This window comes from Bombus pascuorum, chromosome 14 (genome assembly GCF_905332965.1).
Source record: "Bombus pascuorum chromosome 14, iyBomPasc1.1, whole genome shotgun sequence".
Lineage (NCBI taxonomy): Eukaryota > Metazoa > Arthropoda > Insecta > Hymenoptera > Apidae > Bombus > Bombus pascuorum.
This window is the reverse complement of record NC_083501.1, coordinates 7,479,741-7,500,922: the sequence shown is the minus strand read 5'-3', so window position 1 is coordinate 7,500,922 and position 21,182 is coordinate 7,479,741. Positions and strand designations below refer to the sequence as shown.

At 41.8% G+C, this 21,182-nt stretch overlaps 1 protein-coding gene across 5 annotated transcripts in view; it reads right to left on the bottom strand.

The window, feature by feature from the left end:
• The window catches only part of LOC132913924 (probable JmjC domain-containing histone demethylation protein 2C), a 228,782-nt gene that overhangs the window by 10,473 nt on the left and 197,127 nt on the right, over positions 1 to 21,182 (bottom strand). For all 5 annotated transcript variants that reach the window (XM_060972582.1, XM_060972585.1, XM_060972583.1 and 2 more), the window contains exon 9: positions 16,082 to 16,229. In XM_060972582.1, the coding sequence (XP_060828565.1) occupies positions 16,082 to 16,229 (148 nt within the window). The remainder of the gene's footprint in view (positions 1 to 16,081; positions 16,230 to 21,182) is intronic.

Below are 21,182 nucleotides of genomic sequence, written 5' to 3'. Positions count from 1 at the left end.
CGCCCGTTCGCTGTTTCCTCCCTGATATCCGTCACTGTCCACGTGTGCCGGTCAAAGAGACACGAAACGCGATACGCGACTTCTATTTTCGCGTTCGTCGTCACAGTTGCGCGCGCGAGTGCACGCGCGGAAACGTATTCGACACCGACATCCGAGGAGAAAGCAATCTACTGTACTCTCGCTGACGCCATCGTCTTAGCAACTTTCCTAATGATATACGATTATTAGTCCGGTAATATTTTATACATCTGTGGGAAATTGGTAGATACAAGAATGCGCATAGTAGGCGAAAATATACAAAATTTCCGAAATATAGTACTCGTTATAATATTTAGTCGATGAATCAAATTTCTGCTTAGTTGCATTCAGAAAAATAAAAAATTGTAGAAATCCGCAGTTCGATACTTCTTTTCAACTCGTTTACGTGTAATATCTTTGCGATAAATTTAAAAGATTCCATACTCCGTATTAGATATTTTACATTTTTCCTAAGAAGTTTCATGCGAAAATCTTTTATCTTCTTCGGATAAATCGCGATCTTTCCGAACGATTGACCGAATATGATACATATAATTTTCTTAGAAACGTTGTCGACAAAGTAATTGACGCGTGAATCATTTGAACTTATGTCGATAGCAAAAGATCAAACCGCATTCTACCCGCAGCGTGTGTTCCTCTCGTCAATGTATTCACGCGGGTCTGTTGAAGAGTCGTACCGCCAAGATCTCGTGAAATCGATTGGAAACGTCAACACGACTGGAACTTTCCACGTATATAATACAGTCACCAATACTATAAAAGTAAATCTTATAAATGCAGGATTTCCGCCTGATTTGATTCTGTACATATCATTCGATAAATACTCAGAACATCAAGATCGGATCGTTTATAATAGAATACTAATCGTTCAGCTAATTTTATTCCAACTTTTCCTCGAATCGATTTGTCACGATCGTAAGAAAAATCTCTGGCATTGGTATTTTTCTACGACTAATCAAGGCCAGACCATCGAGTCACCAGATAAAATTTATCAACGACGATGATCCGGACGATGAAGAGGAAGAGAAGTAGAATGAACGACCATTTATGAAGAGAGAGGGAGAGAGAGAAAGAGGAAGAGGCTTTAAGTAGCTTGTCACGAACAGACCGCGAATCTAATTATGGCCTCATCCTAGAAGAAGGTTTACGATGCTAATCGAGCCGTGAGCAAATGTCAATTCACGTGGACTGTTTGCTCGTTGTTCGCGTCATCTTTACTTGCGCGTATTTCTGCCTTCTATGTACGTTCGTAGTAATCACAATTTCCTGACTTCTCTAAAGTTTCTTTCACCTGCTATCACGACACACGCATTTCCACACGAAAGGGAGTCGAAGCTTTCTCAAACGTATCGAGCACATCGATTATCGCCAGGATGCGAACCTGCATCGCGACAAAAAGACACATTTGCATCTGACGAAGAGTAAATTACCGGTGTGCCATTGAAGAAGCATGTTCGCGTTTATCCAAAGGCAAGAAAGCGGCTCGAAGATCTGCTGGTTGGCGAACAGCGGACGGAACACGAATAGAACGGAGATCGACGATCCTCGGTGGTGTTCTGTTGATCGCGTGGAACGCGTCTGACCCCGAGCCTGTATCAGCCGAGATTGTACCCGTGTTTTGTCCGCGTAGGAGCATTATACGCGGTTGCGTTTTGTTCACGTATTGCATTCCTGACAAAAGGTGCAGAGCGGGAGAGGAGACCGAACAAAAGCTCGTAAAACGCTCGTTAAAAGCACGAGACACGCGCGCGAGCCAGTCGGCAGAGAAAGGAAGGGGTAGGGGGGCGGGTGTTGCGGACCGAATCTGAGAGATTGCGCTTAATAAAAGCCAGAACACGGCATTCAGGCTCAATCAGGCACTGGGACTGGCTGCTATTGGTTCGTTGACTTTCTCTTCCTCGACTCTTAACCACTGACGCTTAATCTGCTTTTTGTTCCCGGCGAACGTGTTAGCCAGCGCGCTACTCCCAACTCTCCTCTTTCTCTCTCTCTATTTTATTTCTCCTTCAAGTCGTGCTCCAAATGATTACAGATCGAGTATCAGAGAATAGTCTATTATTAGTACATACACGCTTTACGAGATGGAACTTTTCACGCACGATGACTCCTCTCTAAATATTTATAGGATATAGCAGGGTTGCTCGAAGCTGCTGCGAAGCATCGACGTTTTAAAATTCAACCTTGAACTTTGCATGGAATAATCAGACTCGTGTTACGAGTATGTGTCAGCTAATCCATTTATTATAATATTTACATACCGGTTAATTAGCTTCATGTATATTAAATTTTCTATCATTTATTAATTTCCTTTTAGCCGTTCTATTAATCATGGTCCGGTGGTGATGGCGATGACGCGAGTCGCGTTTACAGAGTCGACACTCACGACTCTCGTCTACGAACGTCACGCTTTTTAAACGTGCACCAATTTGCCCGTGTTTCGCAACCGGCACGGATGTATCGCGCGAACTCCGCGTCCTAACGAGCGCAACGATTCATGCCGTGCGAGCAAATCTAGCTGGCTTGAGTCATCGCGTTCCTACTTCCTAAACGAGCTACCGCTAATGTCGACGATGCGTATCGCGCAAGAAACATTAGTCTGGCTACTGTATATCCGTTAAGCGAATCCAATTCGATCGAATTCTCCTAATCGATAGATGATAAGGAGGATAACGATAAGTTGGTCGTCTAAATTTCGTTTACTCTTATCGATGGTGGTTGTTCTCTATTGTCGACAAAATTTCGGCGTGACTTATAAAAATGCCATTTTATTGTTCAAATAAAACTAACGATAAGGCTATTTATTTAAGTATACGACGTATAATAACGTACAGTAACATAACATTATTTTCTCAATTATTCTGAGATAGTTCGAATAAGAATAAAAATTGTGTTGTCAGAGAGTGCAAAATCTCTGGCGATGGACTGCATAAAACGAATATATAGTTAGAGGTAAAGAAATCGATGTTCGATCGAGGCTTTGAATTCCACGATGCACCTCCGTAGACAAAACACGTTACTCGAATCGCGACGAGATCGAAACGTTAAATAATACGATCGAAAGCGAAGGACTATCGTGGAATATTCCACTTGTAACACGCGGCGAAAATAACACCACTCGCATTGCAAATGACGGCAAAAGAACATTTCCTCTACTGTGCAAACTGCCTTTGAATTACAAGCAATCAACGATGACAGTCAAGTTTGCGTAGCACCATTAATCTCGCGGACGAAACTTCTCGATAAGAAAGAAACGAAGATCGTAACGACATCCACGCAACTTTTTCATTCCAAGACTTAATGATACGAATGTTGAACGGAAGAGGAATATTATCGTCGTTCCGGTGAACCAAGCAGCGTATCAATTATGTAATCACACGCGGCTCTTCGGTGATAACTCCCACGAACTTCCACAATGCATTTACGCGGCACAAATAGTAGAAAGCTCGTTTCGTTTCTCTCTTCTTTACGCTTTCGATCGTGTTACGTCGATTATCACCGATCGAGCACACTTCAATTCCATTTTATTTATCCGAGCGCTCGCTAATGATGCCGAAGCTGAAAACGTTTAATCGCCGCACGATCGTTGAATTAAAATCGTGCGCGCCATCCAGGCCACTTTCGTTAACTGGCCCAATCGAGCCGAGTGTCGAGTGTATCGAAAGAAATAACGCCATGGGAGAGATGGGACGCGAAATTAAAACGCGCATCTCCGTCTCTTTGTTTCTCACTTGTTCCCTTTCCTTTCCTTTATATATTGTGTCGCTAGACATTTGAAATTATGAAACACAGCCATCGACAACGTTAACGATATTTCTTCAAGCAAATCGGAACACCGTGCAGTCGATATTCCAGACACGTTTGATGTGTGCTGTTTTTAAAAGGCTTACAGTCTTTGAACCTGACAGTCTTCATTTTCAATCGGACAAGACTATACACCGCACATTTTTAAAACAACCTCTAATTCCAGCTCAATGGGATTAAAATAGCACCCTGTCGTATTCGAATCTCGGTTTCTTTCATTTCCTCTCAGCCCCTGGCCACGCGTCTGCACTATGATATTCGAACATTCATTATTTATCGCGGAGCGAGCAGGCTATCAATGCGAGGGTGGACTGGTACAAAAGAGTGGTTCGTCGTAGCCGATGAACGAAGTAAATCATCCACAGTTATAGCTCACCCTCTCTCGCTTCGATTAATCTATTCGTCGATTTACCCGTCCGACCCCAAAAGGAACTTTCTTTCTGTCTCGGCCGACTGAAATTTTAATGCCAGGAATTATGGGGCTCTGGCTTTTCCTTCCACACTTGAGAAAACGTTGCTCGTTCGCTGACCGACAACCAGCTTATTGGTAAAAGAAAGAAAAAACGAACAACTAGAAATTACTAGAAAAATTATTCAAGGCTCTCGGAGACGTAAATTATAATTTTGCAAAATACTTATCGCAATCGGTCATCGAACGACCTCAACGGACATATCGGGAAAGTCGGCAAATATTTGTCGTTCGCAATAGTCCAACGAAGTTTATCGACAAAAATAAGACTGGACGTTATCGCGTTCATTTTACGCCGGTCTGAAATGAATGGCAAGCACCAATGATTATAGAGGAGATGATAAACGATTATTTCCCTTCGTATTTTTATCTCGATGCTTCTTATTCGCTAATTAATTCGAATACGGACAGATAAGCCGATAACGAGTTTATCACCACAGGTAACTATATACGTAATTCGCTTGCTTTTAAAGAAATAACACGACTGAAATGAAGTACGCGTGCATTAATCTATTCACCGAGGAAAACACGTCAAGTAAACACAGGAATTCCTATTGTTTAACGAGCTGCTTTGTTTTCGCTGAAATAAATTACATCTCTATGAATCAATCTGAAATTCTGTTATATTTATTGGTTATAAAGATAACGAGGAAATTATATGACGAATCGTCGATAATTATACGGCAAATTCCTCTCAGCCAATTGTTACATCACATGACGAAAGCAACGACTAGAGTAACAAGTCGATATAGATCCACTTTACAGCAGAGTTTGATCTCATCCGTGTTATCAATTGAGTCGACAAAACATTTCCACAAAAAGTCACGATAAGATAGCATTGGCAGGCTATTATCGGGTTCTGCTGCAAACACTCGGATAAAGAAAATCGAAATCGAACGCGTGACCAAAAACATTTTGCGTGTGCGATACGTACTTGTATATCGTTCGCTTTACAAAGGTCGACACCATCTTTGCGGTACAAATGTTAACGTTCAAATTTCAACCTGACCATGACCAAATGTTTTTCTGAAACCTGAGAAGTAGATGAACGAGGGAAACAAAAAATTAGACAAATAAATAAGAAGCAACCGAGTTGCAAACGATGCGAACAGTCATCGAAAGTAGTTCTAGCGTTAAATTCAAAGCCGCGTGGATTGTTTGCGAATAACATAGCGAAACGTTATCTTATCGCGACAGACGGGCCAAGAAACGTATTTATATTTCCAGCAAACAGATAGCTGGTGAGATGATAGGAGATAAGGGAGAAGGAACCGGAGCCGAGTAGATCTTTTTACACCTATAGTCAACAGCCGACAAGCCGATAACGACACATTTAGTAATATTTGAGTACAGTTAACACGGTTGATTCACGTTGTTTACGAAGTCACGATGGGCCACGCACGAGATAACGATCACGTGAATCGACTATCAGGAATCTAGCGAATTCGCTCAATCGGATACGAAAGCTTTCAATGAGCCTCGTTCCTTCCAATGACTTCCAATGATATCGAATAAGGAAAAAGAGATAGAGGGTAATGGAGGAGAATACGAAAGAAACTTTTCGCGGAATCGCTCGCGAATAGGTAATCGACAGAGTAGAAGAAACTAAGAATGAGGAAGAGATTCGAAGAAAAGTTCGCGTGACGCCGATTGAATTAAGCATTAGATCGAAGGCTGGCATTTTATAGCTGGAGTTCTGCATACTTATCGGATTAACACGCCGTGTTCCCGAATCGATTTTATACAGGCGATACAGATTTAACTTTTACGTAGGTAAAAGAATGCGTGTAATATTCGAAACTTCTGCAGACAGTTCGACGTAAAAATATCGAAAGAAAATAACAAGTTTGCTAGAAAATAGTGAATCCACGTTTGAGGATGGAAAATTTCAAAAATATAGCTGAGAGACATCGGTAGCTAAAGGCGAGGAACATAGATAGACGAAGAATTAACGAAGGATAATTGGATAAGGATTACGTTGGAACAGGAACTAAAAGTTTTCGAGGGAAGAAGTTAGCTAACAGATGCGAGGCATATTTGCCAGAATCGCAGCGGCGCATTAAATTTCAGACGAGCTACGTCAAACGACTATAAGAGAGCCACGATAGCAACTTGCTGACGCCGCTGCGGAGAAACTACTCTCGAGGTTTCCTATGTACGTGCCTGGTCAGCAAGCGATGGGACTTGCTGACTGTTCGCATTTCTGTCTCTCCCCCGCGGACTCGGGCGTAACCACGTTTCGCTCAGTCGAATTGAAAGCCAATGCTTAGAAAACGGATTGCCGGACGACACGAAGAGCAAAGAAGCAGGATGATAACAGACATGTCGGCAATTTTCAAACTGCTTTCTCTCGCTTTTCAACGGTTCTATCAGCGCCATTAAAAAGACCTAACAATAGGGATGACTGGAAGATCTTTCGACAGTTGCTTCTTTTTAACAAGGTGTGTTTCAACTAGAAGATTCTGACTAAACTACGATCATCCTATCCTTTGTAATCATCGTGATAATATACAACCTTTAAACAACAAATATATATCATACACTAGCATATACAGTAACCTCTAAACACATTGCCATTAAACCATTAACAAACGATTTAAATTTATAATCTAACGATTCCAGAAGGAAGTTCTAGCTATTTAACCTAACGTATCACTAATTACTATACTTTAATTAAATTCAGATACCGATACTATACCGCCACTGTGCTGTCCGTACAATCGACTGTTTCATCATTTCTTCTCTTTTTTTCTCTCCTCCGTGAATACCATCGCTGTTCAGTTAAAAAATTACATTCCATAAAAGAAACCACTGTTCTCCTCGCATCTTAACAAAATCCACGATTCAACGTCTTCGCTTCCACTCTAACTATACTTCGACCCTCGTTCAGTTTCTAATCCAGTCAAAATACCCAAAAGTATCGTGACAGTTTGTCTTCGTTTTTACCTGACCACTCTCCGGCTCCGAATAATCGGTAATCCTTTCAAAGACGAATAAACCCGTCGACAAATAAAATCATTGACGAAATTATGCGCAGGTGAATCTATCGGCCGGATAACGCATCCGGCGGCGCGCGCACGCGTGCGTTTATCGTTTCATGAATTATTTATTCGAGGTCGTGCACGCGGTCCGCTCTCTCGCATTCCCCTCTCGTTTCAACGTCTGTTATTACTTGCACGCCGGTTTTCGTGCGTGGTGTGCTTTTAGAAACGAGATCATTTCAGGCCGAATGCCTGGGGCGACCTGTCTCTGTCACGATTTATTTCCCAATTATGAGGATCCTCCAACCTAGGGGACAGGCGAGTCTCCAGCAGCCAGACACAAAAGGATGCAAAGGTTCCAAATGGATCACCGACCCGCTCTTTCACCATTGGCTATCCCTCTAGTGTACGACTTTTCATCCGCTTTCTTTCTCCTGTCCAAAACCACCGACCTATTTTTCTCAAAGACTTTCTGAAGGAAATTCCCGTCCCATGAGAATTATTGTACTCTGTCCAACAATAGCGTATGGAGGTCTGACGTTTTACCAACATCCAGTGTATCCAGTGAGATGACTGTGACGTTTATAAGTCCGCGGGAAATTGAAAGTGTAACGCGATAAAATTTCGACAGTTTCGCAGCGCGTTATTAATATGGGATTATCAGAGTGTATTTGTAATATGGCACTGAGACGATGATTTAAAAAAAAAAAACAAGCGCGGTTAATATAGCAAAACCTATTAGGATGTCCTATTAGAAAGTATCTTTTTTTCGCAAACGTGTTATCTACAACACTTGTGAAACCAAGTCTGTGAAACGTCGCGGTGTTTACCTCAACAAGACAAACATGGATCGTAGGTAATTCGACAAACATAAAACCAAAATCGTTGTGCGTCTATTATTTCCTCGTAAAACGACAGAAACTTCCCGAACAACCTAATACATAAATATAGTACCGTAAATTACCATGAGAATTAAGCCATTATTACGCTGTCTAAACAGCAGAGACGTTTCATCTCGTTTGACGAACCATTCGATGAAAATTTGAATTAACATAAACATGGGTTAGCTGCAGCACGACAGGGGCGGTATCAGGATCAGAGACCGCTGCATCGGTTCAGTATGTTCACGAGGAGATGCGCGCGTGTACGGTGAGACAGAGAGGATTTATGAGAATAGCTTCCCTACAGAGGAATACCGTGGTAGTCCCGTGAGTTCGGGGCACGTGGTAATTAACTTTGCACTGGATTAGAAGGCGTGGGTACCGAGCAAATTTACAACGAACGAACAGAGGCGGTTCTGTGCTACCAAAGTCCAAGAGACACGAGGAGGAAGTCGGATGGAACTCGAAACGCTGCTTTTCAGCGAGGAAACAGGCTCTCCAGTGTCGCGCGTCGAGCTCGTCATCCTCCTCTTCCACGAGAGCGTTAATTTCTTCGATTCGCTGGTTGCAGCACGCGTTCTTTCGTTTAACGAGCTTACCATGCCAGTCCGCCTCTTTTCTTTCCTCTCTTTTTCCATTCGCCTTTCTGTCTGCGTGATCGATCGACGTAGTTAAGGCTATTAGCCGATGAGAATCGAAAACGGAATTACGCTCGTACCATCTATGGATCGACGTTCTGCAAACCTAGCAACGTAAGTATCATAGAAATTGAGGAGTTTGCAGAGAAAATAAATCTTTTCAAACAATGTGTTTGACTGATTAGCAACAAACTTACAGTACGATTAGCCGTTGTCGTAAGACAGGATCTACACTTTGTTCTCACAAATCGCGTGGAACATGCGCTGCCTGTACCTAAATTAATACAATCGTATCGCAGTGTGAAATATCCCGGGAACTGCAAAAAGTGTAGAAATAACAAACAGCGTCCGATATAAAGATAGACTTGAAGTACATAAATTAAAAGTATGGTTGAATTGTCAGACGAAATGAAATTGTTTCTTAGTTGTTGTTGAATGAAAATTGATGAATTGTCCAAGCTATATCTCATCACAATAAACCAGTTGCCAGAAGTGAGTCGAGTTTTATTTTTGCTTGAAATATATTTAAGAAAAACTACGGATGCCAAAGTATTCTATTGCTCTCGTCGCTAGCCTATTATTATCTATTAATATCGTAAACGAAACTCTTCGATTGTTTAAAAAATGAGAGCGTGCGACGCATTCCTTTCGAACGAAGAAATAAGCTGGAGAGTCGGCCACGATAACACACGGCTAGCCTCGTACATTTTAATTTCTGCGACTTCCTCGCCAACTTCCTTCGCTGCAATATCGCGTTGCACAATACACAGCACGTGAATAAATGGATGTTCGAGTTTCTCCTGATCTAGATAACCGTTGCTGCTTTTTACTTTCATGCCTGACCAACGTACGATATATCAACGGATTAAATGGCCAGCCAGTCGCCAAGCCACGGATTCGACGTTTACGCCATTGAATGCACGCCTATGAATCACTTGAATGTCATTCATCGAGGAAGAAAGTCATGAGGGAAACATCAGGCGTTTTGAAGAAGGAAAAACTACACTACGCGTGTCTTTCCACGAGAAGACGTATACACAGCCGCCCATACAGGAAATTGTACATCTTCAAAAGAGAGTATTATTATTTAAACAAAGTATAGACAACGTGGATATTAATAAAATTCTTCGTTTATAATATTATTCCAAAGTTCTTGGTTTCGGTATAGAAATTACAAACTACGCGCTCAAATTCTGTAGCATTTTATTTGAAGAAAAATAGAGGATTTTTGTAAGTGGCTATCTAGGTCGTATTTATAAACTAACAGATATTCATAGAATTCGTAGGAATTTTTTCTTTGTTCGTTTCGAAATACGCGTATCTATTTTACACGCTTCTCGATGATTTTTCTGATCCCGTGCATCTGGTAGCGTGACCAGTATGCGTAACCTCGACCAATTACCGCCACCGTAATCCCCACTAATTAATCCGCGTGATTCACAAGGAAGTGCGTTCGGGTTTATCGTGCGTTTAGAAATAATGTGTTCCAATTAGAAGTTTCGTCCCTCGCGCAACCGTAACTCGATACCATAACGGGCGAGATTAACAGCTGAATACGTCAACTTGGAGTTATGGCTCTTCGAACGAGAATTTCAAATTAACACGCTGTTCGTTGCAACACTCTGTCTCTATCCTACTAGCATCTTAATAGGATACAAATTCTATCAAAAATTACAATCTGTCAGACATGTAAAATCTATTATAACATGGATGACGATGACGATGTTAAACGATCGAAATATGAAAATTGAAATTATCGAAGAAAGAAAAAAGCAACATTTTTATCGTAGTATCCACTTTAATTCGGCTTTAAACGTATCGATGAGGGAACGATACACCGTAAGAGAGAAAGACAGTATTGTCGTAGCACGAAACACCATCGAGTTCTATTGTTGCGTACCGTGCAGTGCATAATTAACGACCTTCGTGCCGATCGAGTTTTGCATTGCAAATACCACTTGGAAACGCTAAGCGCACACCCTGGCGTCTCTCTCGTCACATAAATAAACCAACACCGCGTGCATGCGCGCTAGTCGTGTTGCTACAATAAACACCGTGAAAAGTATCGCGGTCGAGATGAATCGCCTTATGCTGTTTGTTACACCAGATTGTTATACGTTTAGAAATCTAGAAGCACTTTCGATAGACGAACGAAGATACCGTTCACAAAGAAAAAAATATAATATCTCGAGTGATCTATCTTCCTATCTTCGAGAGTAGTTGAAATGCTTCTCCTCTACGTTCTGGGACAAGTGTGTTTAAAATTCTGAGGAATGTTTCTACTAAATTTAGAAAATTTCGCAGAAGCTCCGTTGGATGAAAGAAGTGTTTGTTTGACTTTCTAGTTGAATATTTTCTGAAATAATTCTGGAAATTTTACATTTCGTCCACTGTGTCACGTTGAAAGAGTTAACTGAGATAAGAGACTGGCTTGATCTTAAGAATGATAAAAAATTTCAAAAAATCTCACCGATAAGGATAAATAAATAACGAGTTATTTTTTATATTCTGTTCGACGTAAAAATCCCCAGGTCTGCTTTGCAATAGCGACCTACATAATAGAACGATGAACTTATTGAGCGACCTAATACCTGACCCGATGCAGGCTGTCGCCACGTGAGATCGTAGAACACAACGGAAAGAGTACGAACTCGCATTAAGCTGTAAATAAAAGCCGCTGCGTACAAAGAGAGAGGCAAAGGGAAGCTTTTCGAAACCTGTAGGTATCGTCGACGAGAGTAAAATCCAGCCGACGTGCATAAATCAGAGGCCGAGTTTTCCATCGTGACAGCCTTCAAAGCGGCCCAGAAAACGTATTTCTTTCCAGGCTCGTATCCGTTCTCGCGGAACGAACGGCGTACGTTTCGCTTAGAAAAAAAAAGACTAGCAACAACGGTTTCAACGCAACCAAAGAAAAGAATTTATCGCTGCGTACACACACACCGTTTCTGGCATTGTTATCAACCGTACCAGATATACGTTATCGCGGTGCAAACAGAACGACAACGGTTGTTCTTTCTATTCCTCGTAAATTTTCCAAGGTCGCAAACCTCGTTCGTTCAACCAGCTCCCTTTCAACCCTTTTTACTGGGTCACTTTCGACCCAGTTGTATCTTTCTATCGTTAAAGAGTTTCTTAATTTCGACGAAACGTAAATAAGTATTTCTAATCTGTGTCGAGTAACGAACAAAGAAATGTTATCGATAAGTGAGATCAGCCGTTCCCATTTTAGTGCAACGTGTCGGTCGTGAAACGAAATTTGAACTTTTTCGCCGGAAACGAAAGCAAGATCGCAATCTGCATGGTCGAAACGATAGTAAATATTGCTAATCCGTACTGACCTTTCAATCGATTGTTTGAAAAGAGGACCCTTTTAAATCCTTATTTGTAGATCCACGTAGCCTTGGTGCGTGTTTAAAATGGCAATCACGTCGAGCACTGATTCACAAACAACGGTATCGTATCCTCTGCCAGCAATGTATATCACACGCGAAAATACGGCTAAAGCGTTTATCATTAGCCGAATAAACCGATAAATACGACAGAAAATTTGATCAAGAGACTCGTGTCGAGCCGCTGAATCGCTCGAGTTTCTCTTGGCGACTCTGACTCTGACGAATCGATCGACGAAACCGTCCCCAGCTTCGAGACACACACTGGTTCGCGCACGCTATATCTGAGAGGCGAAATGGAAAACACTTGGCCGATAGCGCTGTTATCGTGATTTATCTATACGCGACGACTAAGAGAAAAAAGGCGATTTATGAAGGAAGTTGAATCGAATGGTATTTACGCGTAACACGAGACCGTGACTCATAGGTTCGACGAAGAACCGTCCGAGCGAGACGAGAGCCAGCAAAGGACTGGCAGGACATTTTCGAAAGATGGAAGGGCAGGGCAGGTAGTCTCCGCTGGGCCCCAACCTGAAATGATCCTCATTGGTATATGCACCCATACGAGTCCGCAATGCGCTCCAGAGGATCTCAACTTCCTTTCTAACTTTCATTCAAGAATTCAGACGGGGTCGAAAAACTGTTTCGTAGGTTCCTTACCTGTTCCGAAGGCTTATAACCGGATTGAGGAATCCTAGAAACATAATACAACGAACAAAGGAACAAGAACCTAAATAGAAATTTGTTTCCTTCCCTAAGTATTGTAATGTGTACAGTCCGCTGGTTTCCATATCTTTTATTGTGTAGATTTTTGCATTCTCCTCAAATTACCCAGAAATATCGGCGGTGTAATTACGATACTAATCAGGACTGATTGGAAATAAAACTTGTATAACGTTCGATAAAGAATATTCCTTGAAAAAGATAAAGTTTCGATTTGTTTAATATAGCTTCCAGGAGTTCCAAGCTCGTCATTACCTTCGTTGCGTAAGATTTCTTTAGTGAAATTCAACGCGGAACGAGGCGTACAAGATTCAACAGCTGTTGGAAAAGTTTCACGTCATCGAGCGCACACATTCCAACGAAATCAATAGTGGGTTTGCGAGCCGACTTATACGGAATTACGGAACATCGAAACAGAGAGGCAGATAATCGAGTACGTTGATAGATGTCGTAAATATAGGTATATGGGTAATATTATGCATAATGCATACATACATATATTACGAAAGAATGTTACTGGTTAAGAAACCAAGAGAAAGAGGAAATGAGAAACGCTGTAAGGCAACCAAGCAGGAAAGTATACAGAGCGCGGGGCAGGTTTTGGGTGACTGTCAGGGCTGTAACACGCACAAAAGGCAGGTGCTGGAATGCATTGATTGCGTCTGCCCCCTCTCGGCATTCCGTTGCCCAGCTCGTATCTGCTCTGGGAACACACCCTTCTCTCCCAGGGAAACGCATGAGATCCTGAATCCCCGGGAGAACGTCATCTCCTGGCTGCTTTCAGATTATCCCTCTTTTCCCGACACGAAGCCACCCTCGTACAACCACCACGCTCCTTTTGCCATCCAGCTTCTTCTTTCTCTTCGTTTTGTTTCCGAATGTCTTCCTGTGTGTATGCGTGTTCCGTAGGACCATACAGATAGATTAAATTTGAAGTGCTTAAGATTATAGCGGTTATCCGAGTCCCGTTTAGCCCAAGTTCCCTATTATCCGAGGTGCTTTAAACTTTACCATAACTTCGTCCTTTTTCTTTCTCTCTTTTTTTTTTCTCGAAATTTTCCCGTACAAACAGTACGAAAGTGTAAATTGTGCAAAAACAGCTAAACTTTCAACCGATCGAAAAACGAATTAAACCTAAATACATATTACGTGATGGAAATTTTTATATTTAGGTAACGATTATCAGAGAAATTTTATTACCCAATTTACGACTTAATCGTAAGAATTTACGAACGTTTCTTTCCTCCTACCGAATTGGGAACAGCAGATGCTGTGCAATTTAAAAGTGTTGAAAACTTGAACGAATTTTACGGGACGGTGTAACAGAGCAGGCGTCTCGGTTTTCGAAAATTTCTCGTTACCACGGTGCATCGAATACAAAGTTGGTTGAAAATTCCGCAAACGGAATTTCGAACAGTTGCCGAGCCGAGGCTGCGGTTTGCGAGCGAAATACCCGCTTTCGGCGAGACAGCGGGTCGATTCAGTGCGGTGGTAAATGCGCTAAATTGTTTGCACGAACAGTTTCGGAACGAACTTCCGTGGCTATTCGCATTTGATTCGGCCCAGAACTCGCTGCTCTCTCAACAGCGTTGCTATTCCGCTTGCAAATTCAATAATCAGGTCGATTCGTTAACTTTTCAATCCCATCGCGCCACGGACTCGCTCTTTCATTCCTATCGCGATTACTTTTTAACCGAGCTACAGACATAAGCATTTATTCGTTATTCTTATCTTTTCAAGATAACGAATCTTATTATCCTTATCCGTGTCGCCAAGACAATGGTATTTAACAGAAATCTCCTTATAAAATTTTGATTGTATATTTGCTAAATAACTATCTTTCCAAGTATATCACAGACACAAAGTGTCCAAATTGTGAATCATACTATCCACGATTGTTACTGTAAATCTCGTTTGTAAATAAACAGAACATATCTGTTTTTTAAGCGTTCGAAAGTTCAACGACGCGATACAAATTTTCCATCTCACTAAACGAATCTTATTCTCTGCTGCCAAGAGTTGTTCATCGCTAAAAGGATTAATCGAAAGGCTCACGCTCGACCCGCAACTTTAGTTCCCTGAAAACTGTGCCTCGGGCAAGGATCGAGAAATTACGATAAACCAGGCTGGATTAAGCTTAGAGCTGTTTTGCCGTCGACTTGAAATTCCAAACTTCCCTCGCGCGTTATCCTACGGAGAACAATTCCGTGATTTCTTTCCCTTAGCACCGACAGTCTCAGCGTTAACAGCAAATTGACGAACACGAATCGCTTCCATTCCATTCGAACATCTTACTTGGAAATTCGCAGCGACTTCCGTGGAATGCCGGTGCAAACAAGTGGCTGCTAGGAGTTCTCAGAATTTCCAAGACGTCGCCCTTGGACGTTGCTTGCATAATCGAGCTCGACCGTTAAATATTTAACGTCGGTTCTTTAGCTAAACGCGCGATAAAAATATTTCTACCTTTCCGGTTGCGAGTCGCCCGCGCGGCAACAAGAAGGCGCGACAAGTGACGCATCGCGATGTCCTCGTTAGCACCGAGATTGTTTGACTTTCGGGGTCGCGAGAAACTTAACTTAAACTTCCGGGATTCCTAGTCTATGTATCGTTCGAGCTTTGCTCGATTCTATTCGCTTTGAAAAGATTAAGGAAAAGAAACAAAGGTCTTGAGGCACACAGAGTTTCTCATTTCTTTTCTTTTTTTTTTTTTTTCTTTTCCTTTTTCTGTAAGATACGAAGGTTACGGAAAAGAAACGCGACGACCATTAAAATAAAGATACTGTTTTAACGTTTAATTCGTTTGGTTTTAGTATTCGATATAAAGAAATCGTATTACTCTTACTGTTTCTAACGCACGCTTTACAATTCGAAAATTTGAAGATATTTTTGGATTCCACTCGTCAAAGATTATATTATAAAAAAGTCTCGAATTCGGTATGCTTGGAAACGAAATTCAAGCCAAGGAGAGAGAAAAAGATAGAAGCAGAAGAAACAGCAGGATGAAGCTGGTGGAGTAGATCGGTTGCTTAAAGACGCGCATAATATCGAAGATTTTTTGTCCAGCATCTGTTAGACACGCTGTTCCAACGTTGGAGAAGCCTGGAGGTCGTTAAAAACACGCGCAACGGAGAAAAACAAGCAGTAAAGGCTGACTAACCTTTTGTTGTGCCAGCCTGAGGGACTCTTCGAAGTGCTTGTGAACTGCCTGCTCGGTGGCCCTTTGCTTCTCCAGCCTCTCCCTTTCCATTTTGGCCTCTCTCTCGCGTTCACGCTTCTCCAGCCGGGCTTCCGCTTCTCGCCGTTCCCTGAAACGCACACAAAAGTTTCAAGGTTACACATCATTCGATCCAGAACATGCTTCGAACACGTTTTCCAAGCTCGGCCAACTTCTTCCCTCGATTATTTTTATTCCATTGCTCCGATCGATCGACATTTTTTTTTCGGAATTTCCTCCGAAACTGAAAATAAGTTTCGCAGAAGTTGGCATTCGAATTTACTGCAAACATGAGAGGGCCCGAAGCGTTTGAATTCCTCAGCGGTGTGTCACGATGAGGTACAAATTGTTGAATCGCGATAAACTGGAAATGCTAATTGGCTGACGAATCCTTGGCTTCGTCAATTGCGATTTACGATAGAAGATAACTCGTCACGAGGAGGACAGGGAGTCGGTAGACGATCGTGGTATTTAAGAACACTATGTTTAATTTATGCAAGTGCAGGCAAACATTTTTCCGTTGATTTATATCCATACGCCGCTCGTGGATTTAATTTAGCTATTTAAACCCGATGAGAAAGCGTTTCTTATATCGCTAAATATTACTGTTGCGAGCATTATTATTAGACTGCGTATATTTCTATATTTAGTGGAAACCTATCGAAAGACATACGAAATTTGTACACAAGAATATCCAAGGTAAGGTATTAATAATATTAGGCAGACTCTATTTTGTATAGAAATTTACATAAATGCTCGTAGTCTAATCGTTACAGACCATATAATCGCTACATTCTACGGTTGCTTGCGTTTTTTCTTAGAAAGTAACTTTGAATGAAATAATGCCAAGCGCCTCTACTATTCTACCAAAGTTTCTCATTGTCTTCTCGAAACTTCCGTGTCACGAGGCACTCGTAAATAAGGCAAACATTAGGTTGGAACAGGAACTGGCACGTGTTTGCAAAATGCAGCGGTAAACATCTGTGTAAGACGGCAGCCTATGAATCATACATCTGACCCGCAATACCCAAAGGTTAGTTGTTCGGTCAACGATGGAACCGATTTTTCCCTGGCTTTATTTCGCTTGGCCAACGCCACACATCGCTAAGTAAGCTAGGTATGTGTACACACAGAGAATTTTTTTAAACGCGCTCGTTTACGCGTGTTCGTGCATGCACTCGGTTCGTTTCAATATTAAAATAGTCGCGATAATAGTGGCGACGGTGGCTGGCGTGTGTATCGTGACTTTTTAACAGGCTTAGTCAGATAAGCATTCATTAATGCTTGCGCAAGTTATTTATATAGTTACGTGCGCAACGCGCGTGTTTATCTCGGTCCTCGGTCGGCGGACCTTCCAATAATGCTCGCGTTGGATTCGCGCGATAAATGCCTATTCGCTAGTTCTACCGTGCTATTTTTCACGCACTACAGTCTACACAGCAATATATACAATTTCCTCGTGACGGTTACAGAGGCCTCCTCTCTTCCTCCGTGAGACCTCTTTCCTCTTCGTAGTCGTGGGATCTATCGTTATCGTCGTTTCGAACGGAGGAGGTTATCTTTTATCGAGCTTCTGTTTGCTTCGCGACTATACTCCGACGAAACCCACTCTTCGCGCCCTTTGCACCGACTTGTACCGAGCGCAGGCTATTTCATCTTTCGCGTATTCATAAATCAAGCAGGGTGTTGGAGTTTCGTATTATACGATGACAAACGAGCGTTCGTTCTCTTCTAACATAAATGAACTGTTTCATGGTTTAATTTTCTTTGTGACCTTTATTACCCTTTTTCGCTCTTATTTGCCAGATGTTAACATCTAAAATCGTTCGAGTCAACTATTATTTTACGATTTTACAGTTTGTAATTTCTAGTATTTATTTTGAAATCTTTCTGTCGCATTAACAAACGTAATGTACGTCATTATTTTTCAAATGATTCGTTTAGCACTGTTATCGGTACAACGAGAATGTTTGTCGAACCTTTTTCGAGTAGTCAGAATAAGCATTGTAAAATGAATCAGCACTCGATGAAAATCAAATGTAAAATCAAGAAAAGCGTAGTCAGTGTAAAGTACAAGTATCTACTCGTGGAAAAGCCCAGCTGATCAGAAAACCGTGCAAAGGCGGTCGAGCCGTGACACGACAATAGTGTTGTGCTGGGAGTACACACTACGCATTGGTATTATTAATGCGCAAACAACGTACGTAGAATACGCGGGAAATAAATGCATCGAGTCTATCTGCGGGGAAAAGAGAAACGGGTGGACACGTTTTCCGCGAGATACACGACGCAAACGAAACTCAACTGACCCGTACTGGTTCCGAGAAGGAGCGCGGCTTATTATTACGCTTAGACGCACCGGAACCAGTTTGTGCGTTCGATTGATTTGCAAAAAGCGACTAACTTATTCAACCGGTGCTGCATAAATCGACCGGTGCTCTTCGTCTTAATCGCCGATTATCACCGACTCGACGTTCGTGTTATTTATAATATAACATCGTTTCATATTTATCACAGATACCTCGATACTGGTTACGTCTTTATCTCGAGCCGCTTGTTTTTTTCGTCAGAAATAAACATCGTTAAGTATGTAAAGTAAAACGTGCGAAAAACATTCAACTGGAAGGTTGCGATATTTCAGATCGGATTACCTCGAGCTAACATTTCCGCTATTTTTTTTTCCCTCTCGAGCAAAGATTAGAACGCTACAGTCTGTGTTTCCTTTTACCATTTTCTATGGAAATTAAAATATCATCTTGGACAGAACGTACTATCTCGTAGATTGGTGGCAATAAAAGGAAGAAAATAGGCCGAACGAAGGAACAGGTTCTCGAGCGAACAGTTATACATAAATGAAGAGCAAGAAGTTTCCTCCAAGTGGTGGTCGATCTTGTGTAGGTAAAGCGGATAGGTCCAGCTTTTTAGAATCGAATGGTAGATTCGCTTGTTTGGCAAACTTCTCATTTTATGGGCAAACTTTCATGCGGCATTGTGGACGATAGTTTGAAACTCGAACCCCTGGCCATAAAATAAAGGGAACACTTTTAACAGCGGAACTGCGTCATGTTGATTTAAACATTGCTTCCTCATGTTTAATAACATCCTCGAGAACGTATTTCCTTTACAACCAGTCGTTGAAAGATTTTCATACGAGTCCAGAAACCAAACTTCGTTGATTATCCACTTTTGTCCAATTACTAGGATCACTTGTGCTGTGAATCCCAAATTCTGCACATTCTTACGCTTCGATATTTACGAAACATCCCCAGAATAAAAAATCACGATTCTCAAAGAAAATCCCAACTACGTGTACCAGCTGGGTGAAATCGTTGATAACAAGAAAGAAAAGGAAAAAAAAAGGTTTTAATCGGCGGAGATGGTCGAAGGTCGACAGGACAGGAATTCCTTCTCCTTCGGCTCTTTCTTTTTTTCCTCCTCCTTTTTTCCTTTTTTTGGTGTTGCTCAGAAATCGAGCAGAGTATCGGAGAGGCAAAGAGGCGAAGAGCAGCGTCGGTCGATAAACTAGTCCGGTATGGGAACAGGACAGGTTCGAGCTGCGAGCAACCTTTGAAAAATCCGGTCGCCGGAGACCGGCCTGACCAGAAGACCGGCTTTGCCGAGCAATACACGGCAAATATCACCAAAAAAGGTCTTACGCATCCTTGCCTCGCGGCCTCTTTTGTTTTGCTCGTCGAACCCTCTCCTCGCGTGAACCGCTTCGCTCCTTTTGCTCGTGCGACCATCGCCAATGGATTTTCTTTTCATAAAAACGTGCGTACCAAGGGAAAATAATCGTCTACGATTTGTCGGTAAGATAGAAAATTAAACGTGCCAGATATACAGAGGATAAAAAAAAAATGGTAAAAGAATGAGGATCAATCTGGCGAAAGTTATAGTACGATATAATACTGGTTTTAAAACAGCCATAAAACAAGTTAGATGAAGATTGTAGTTCACTTCACGATCGCTTTAGTTTGTAATAGCTGCAAGCTAACGCGACCCATGCTGCGAACGATTATTACGGAACACTTAAAACCATTTCGGTATGTTCGACGATGGAAAACGATTGCAAGATTTGCGCTTTCCCTGCAAACGTTTCCTTCTCACGTTCACGAGCGTTTTTCTGAAAACTCGTAATTCGATGGAACAGATCTGCAACTTAAACTACACAATTTACAACTATACAACGACTACGGAGTTTACTTGCACAACGTGAAATCCATTGCTAATCCACATGGCAAACGTGTAACGATGGTATACGAAACGTTACCTATCACTACGATTAACGTTAATTCGACGATAATTCCCCGGGAATTGTAAAATCCGTCACCCACAATTTCACGTTTCTTCGATATTCTTGCCTGTGTATATAGTTGTGTGTTGACCTTCGCACTTTCTCTTTCCTTGGTCGAACAGGCGATTTATTTTCGTGCGATATTTACTAAACACGATACGCGACAGAGCGGACGAGACGATCATTCGAATGCGGCTCGGAAAACAGACTAGGAGACGAATTTCCTGGACAGGCCATTGATCGGTCGACGTTGTTGTTTACAAATCGTGACCCGGGTATACGGTACCAAAGATTAGCTTGTCTTAGGCGCCTGATGTCGAAACACACCTATACACGTTCGACAAATTCGCTGCTAAGGACCATCGGATTGTCGCTTCTCACCATCTTATAATGTTTACAAATAATTTTTGCACCGTAATCGTTTCCGTGTCAGAAAGCTTTACGTACGTGTGTCTCTTTGATACGAATTATTATGAAACTTTCCTCACGATCTCGGAATATTTAGTTCGACTCGGTGTCATAAACGTGTGACCCGTTATGCGGACTTATTTTCTGCAGCAGAAAATTCTATGCCGGTAGAATTAAAATATCGCATCGTAGCGACAAAAATATCTCTGTTGCTTGGTTGGGATAAACGTAGACGAGATACATACGTGTAATAGGGTTGCATTTTGTACGCTTGTATCGCGATGGGAATATGATATTTCACTCTTATTCGAGCAGAAGCGATTCGATTATACTCGACGCTTG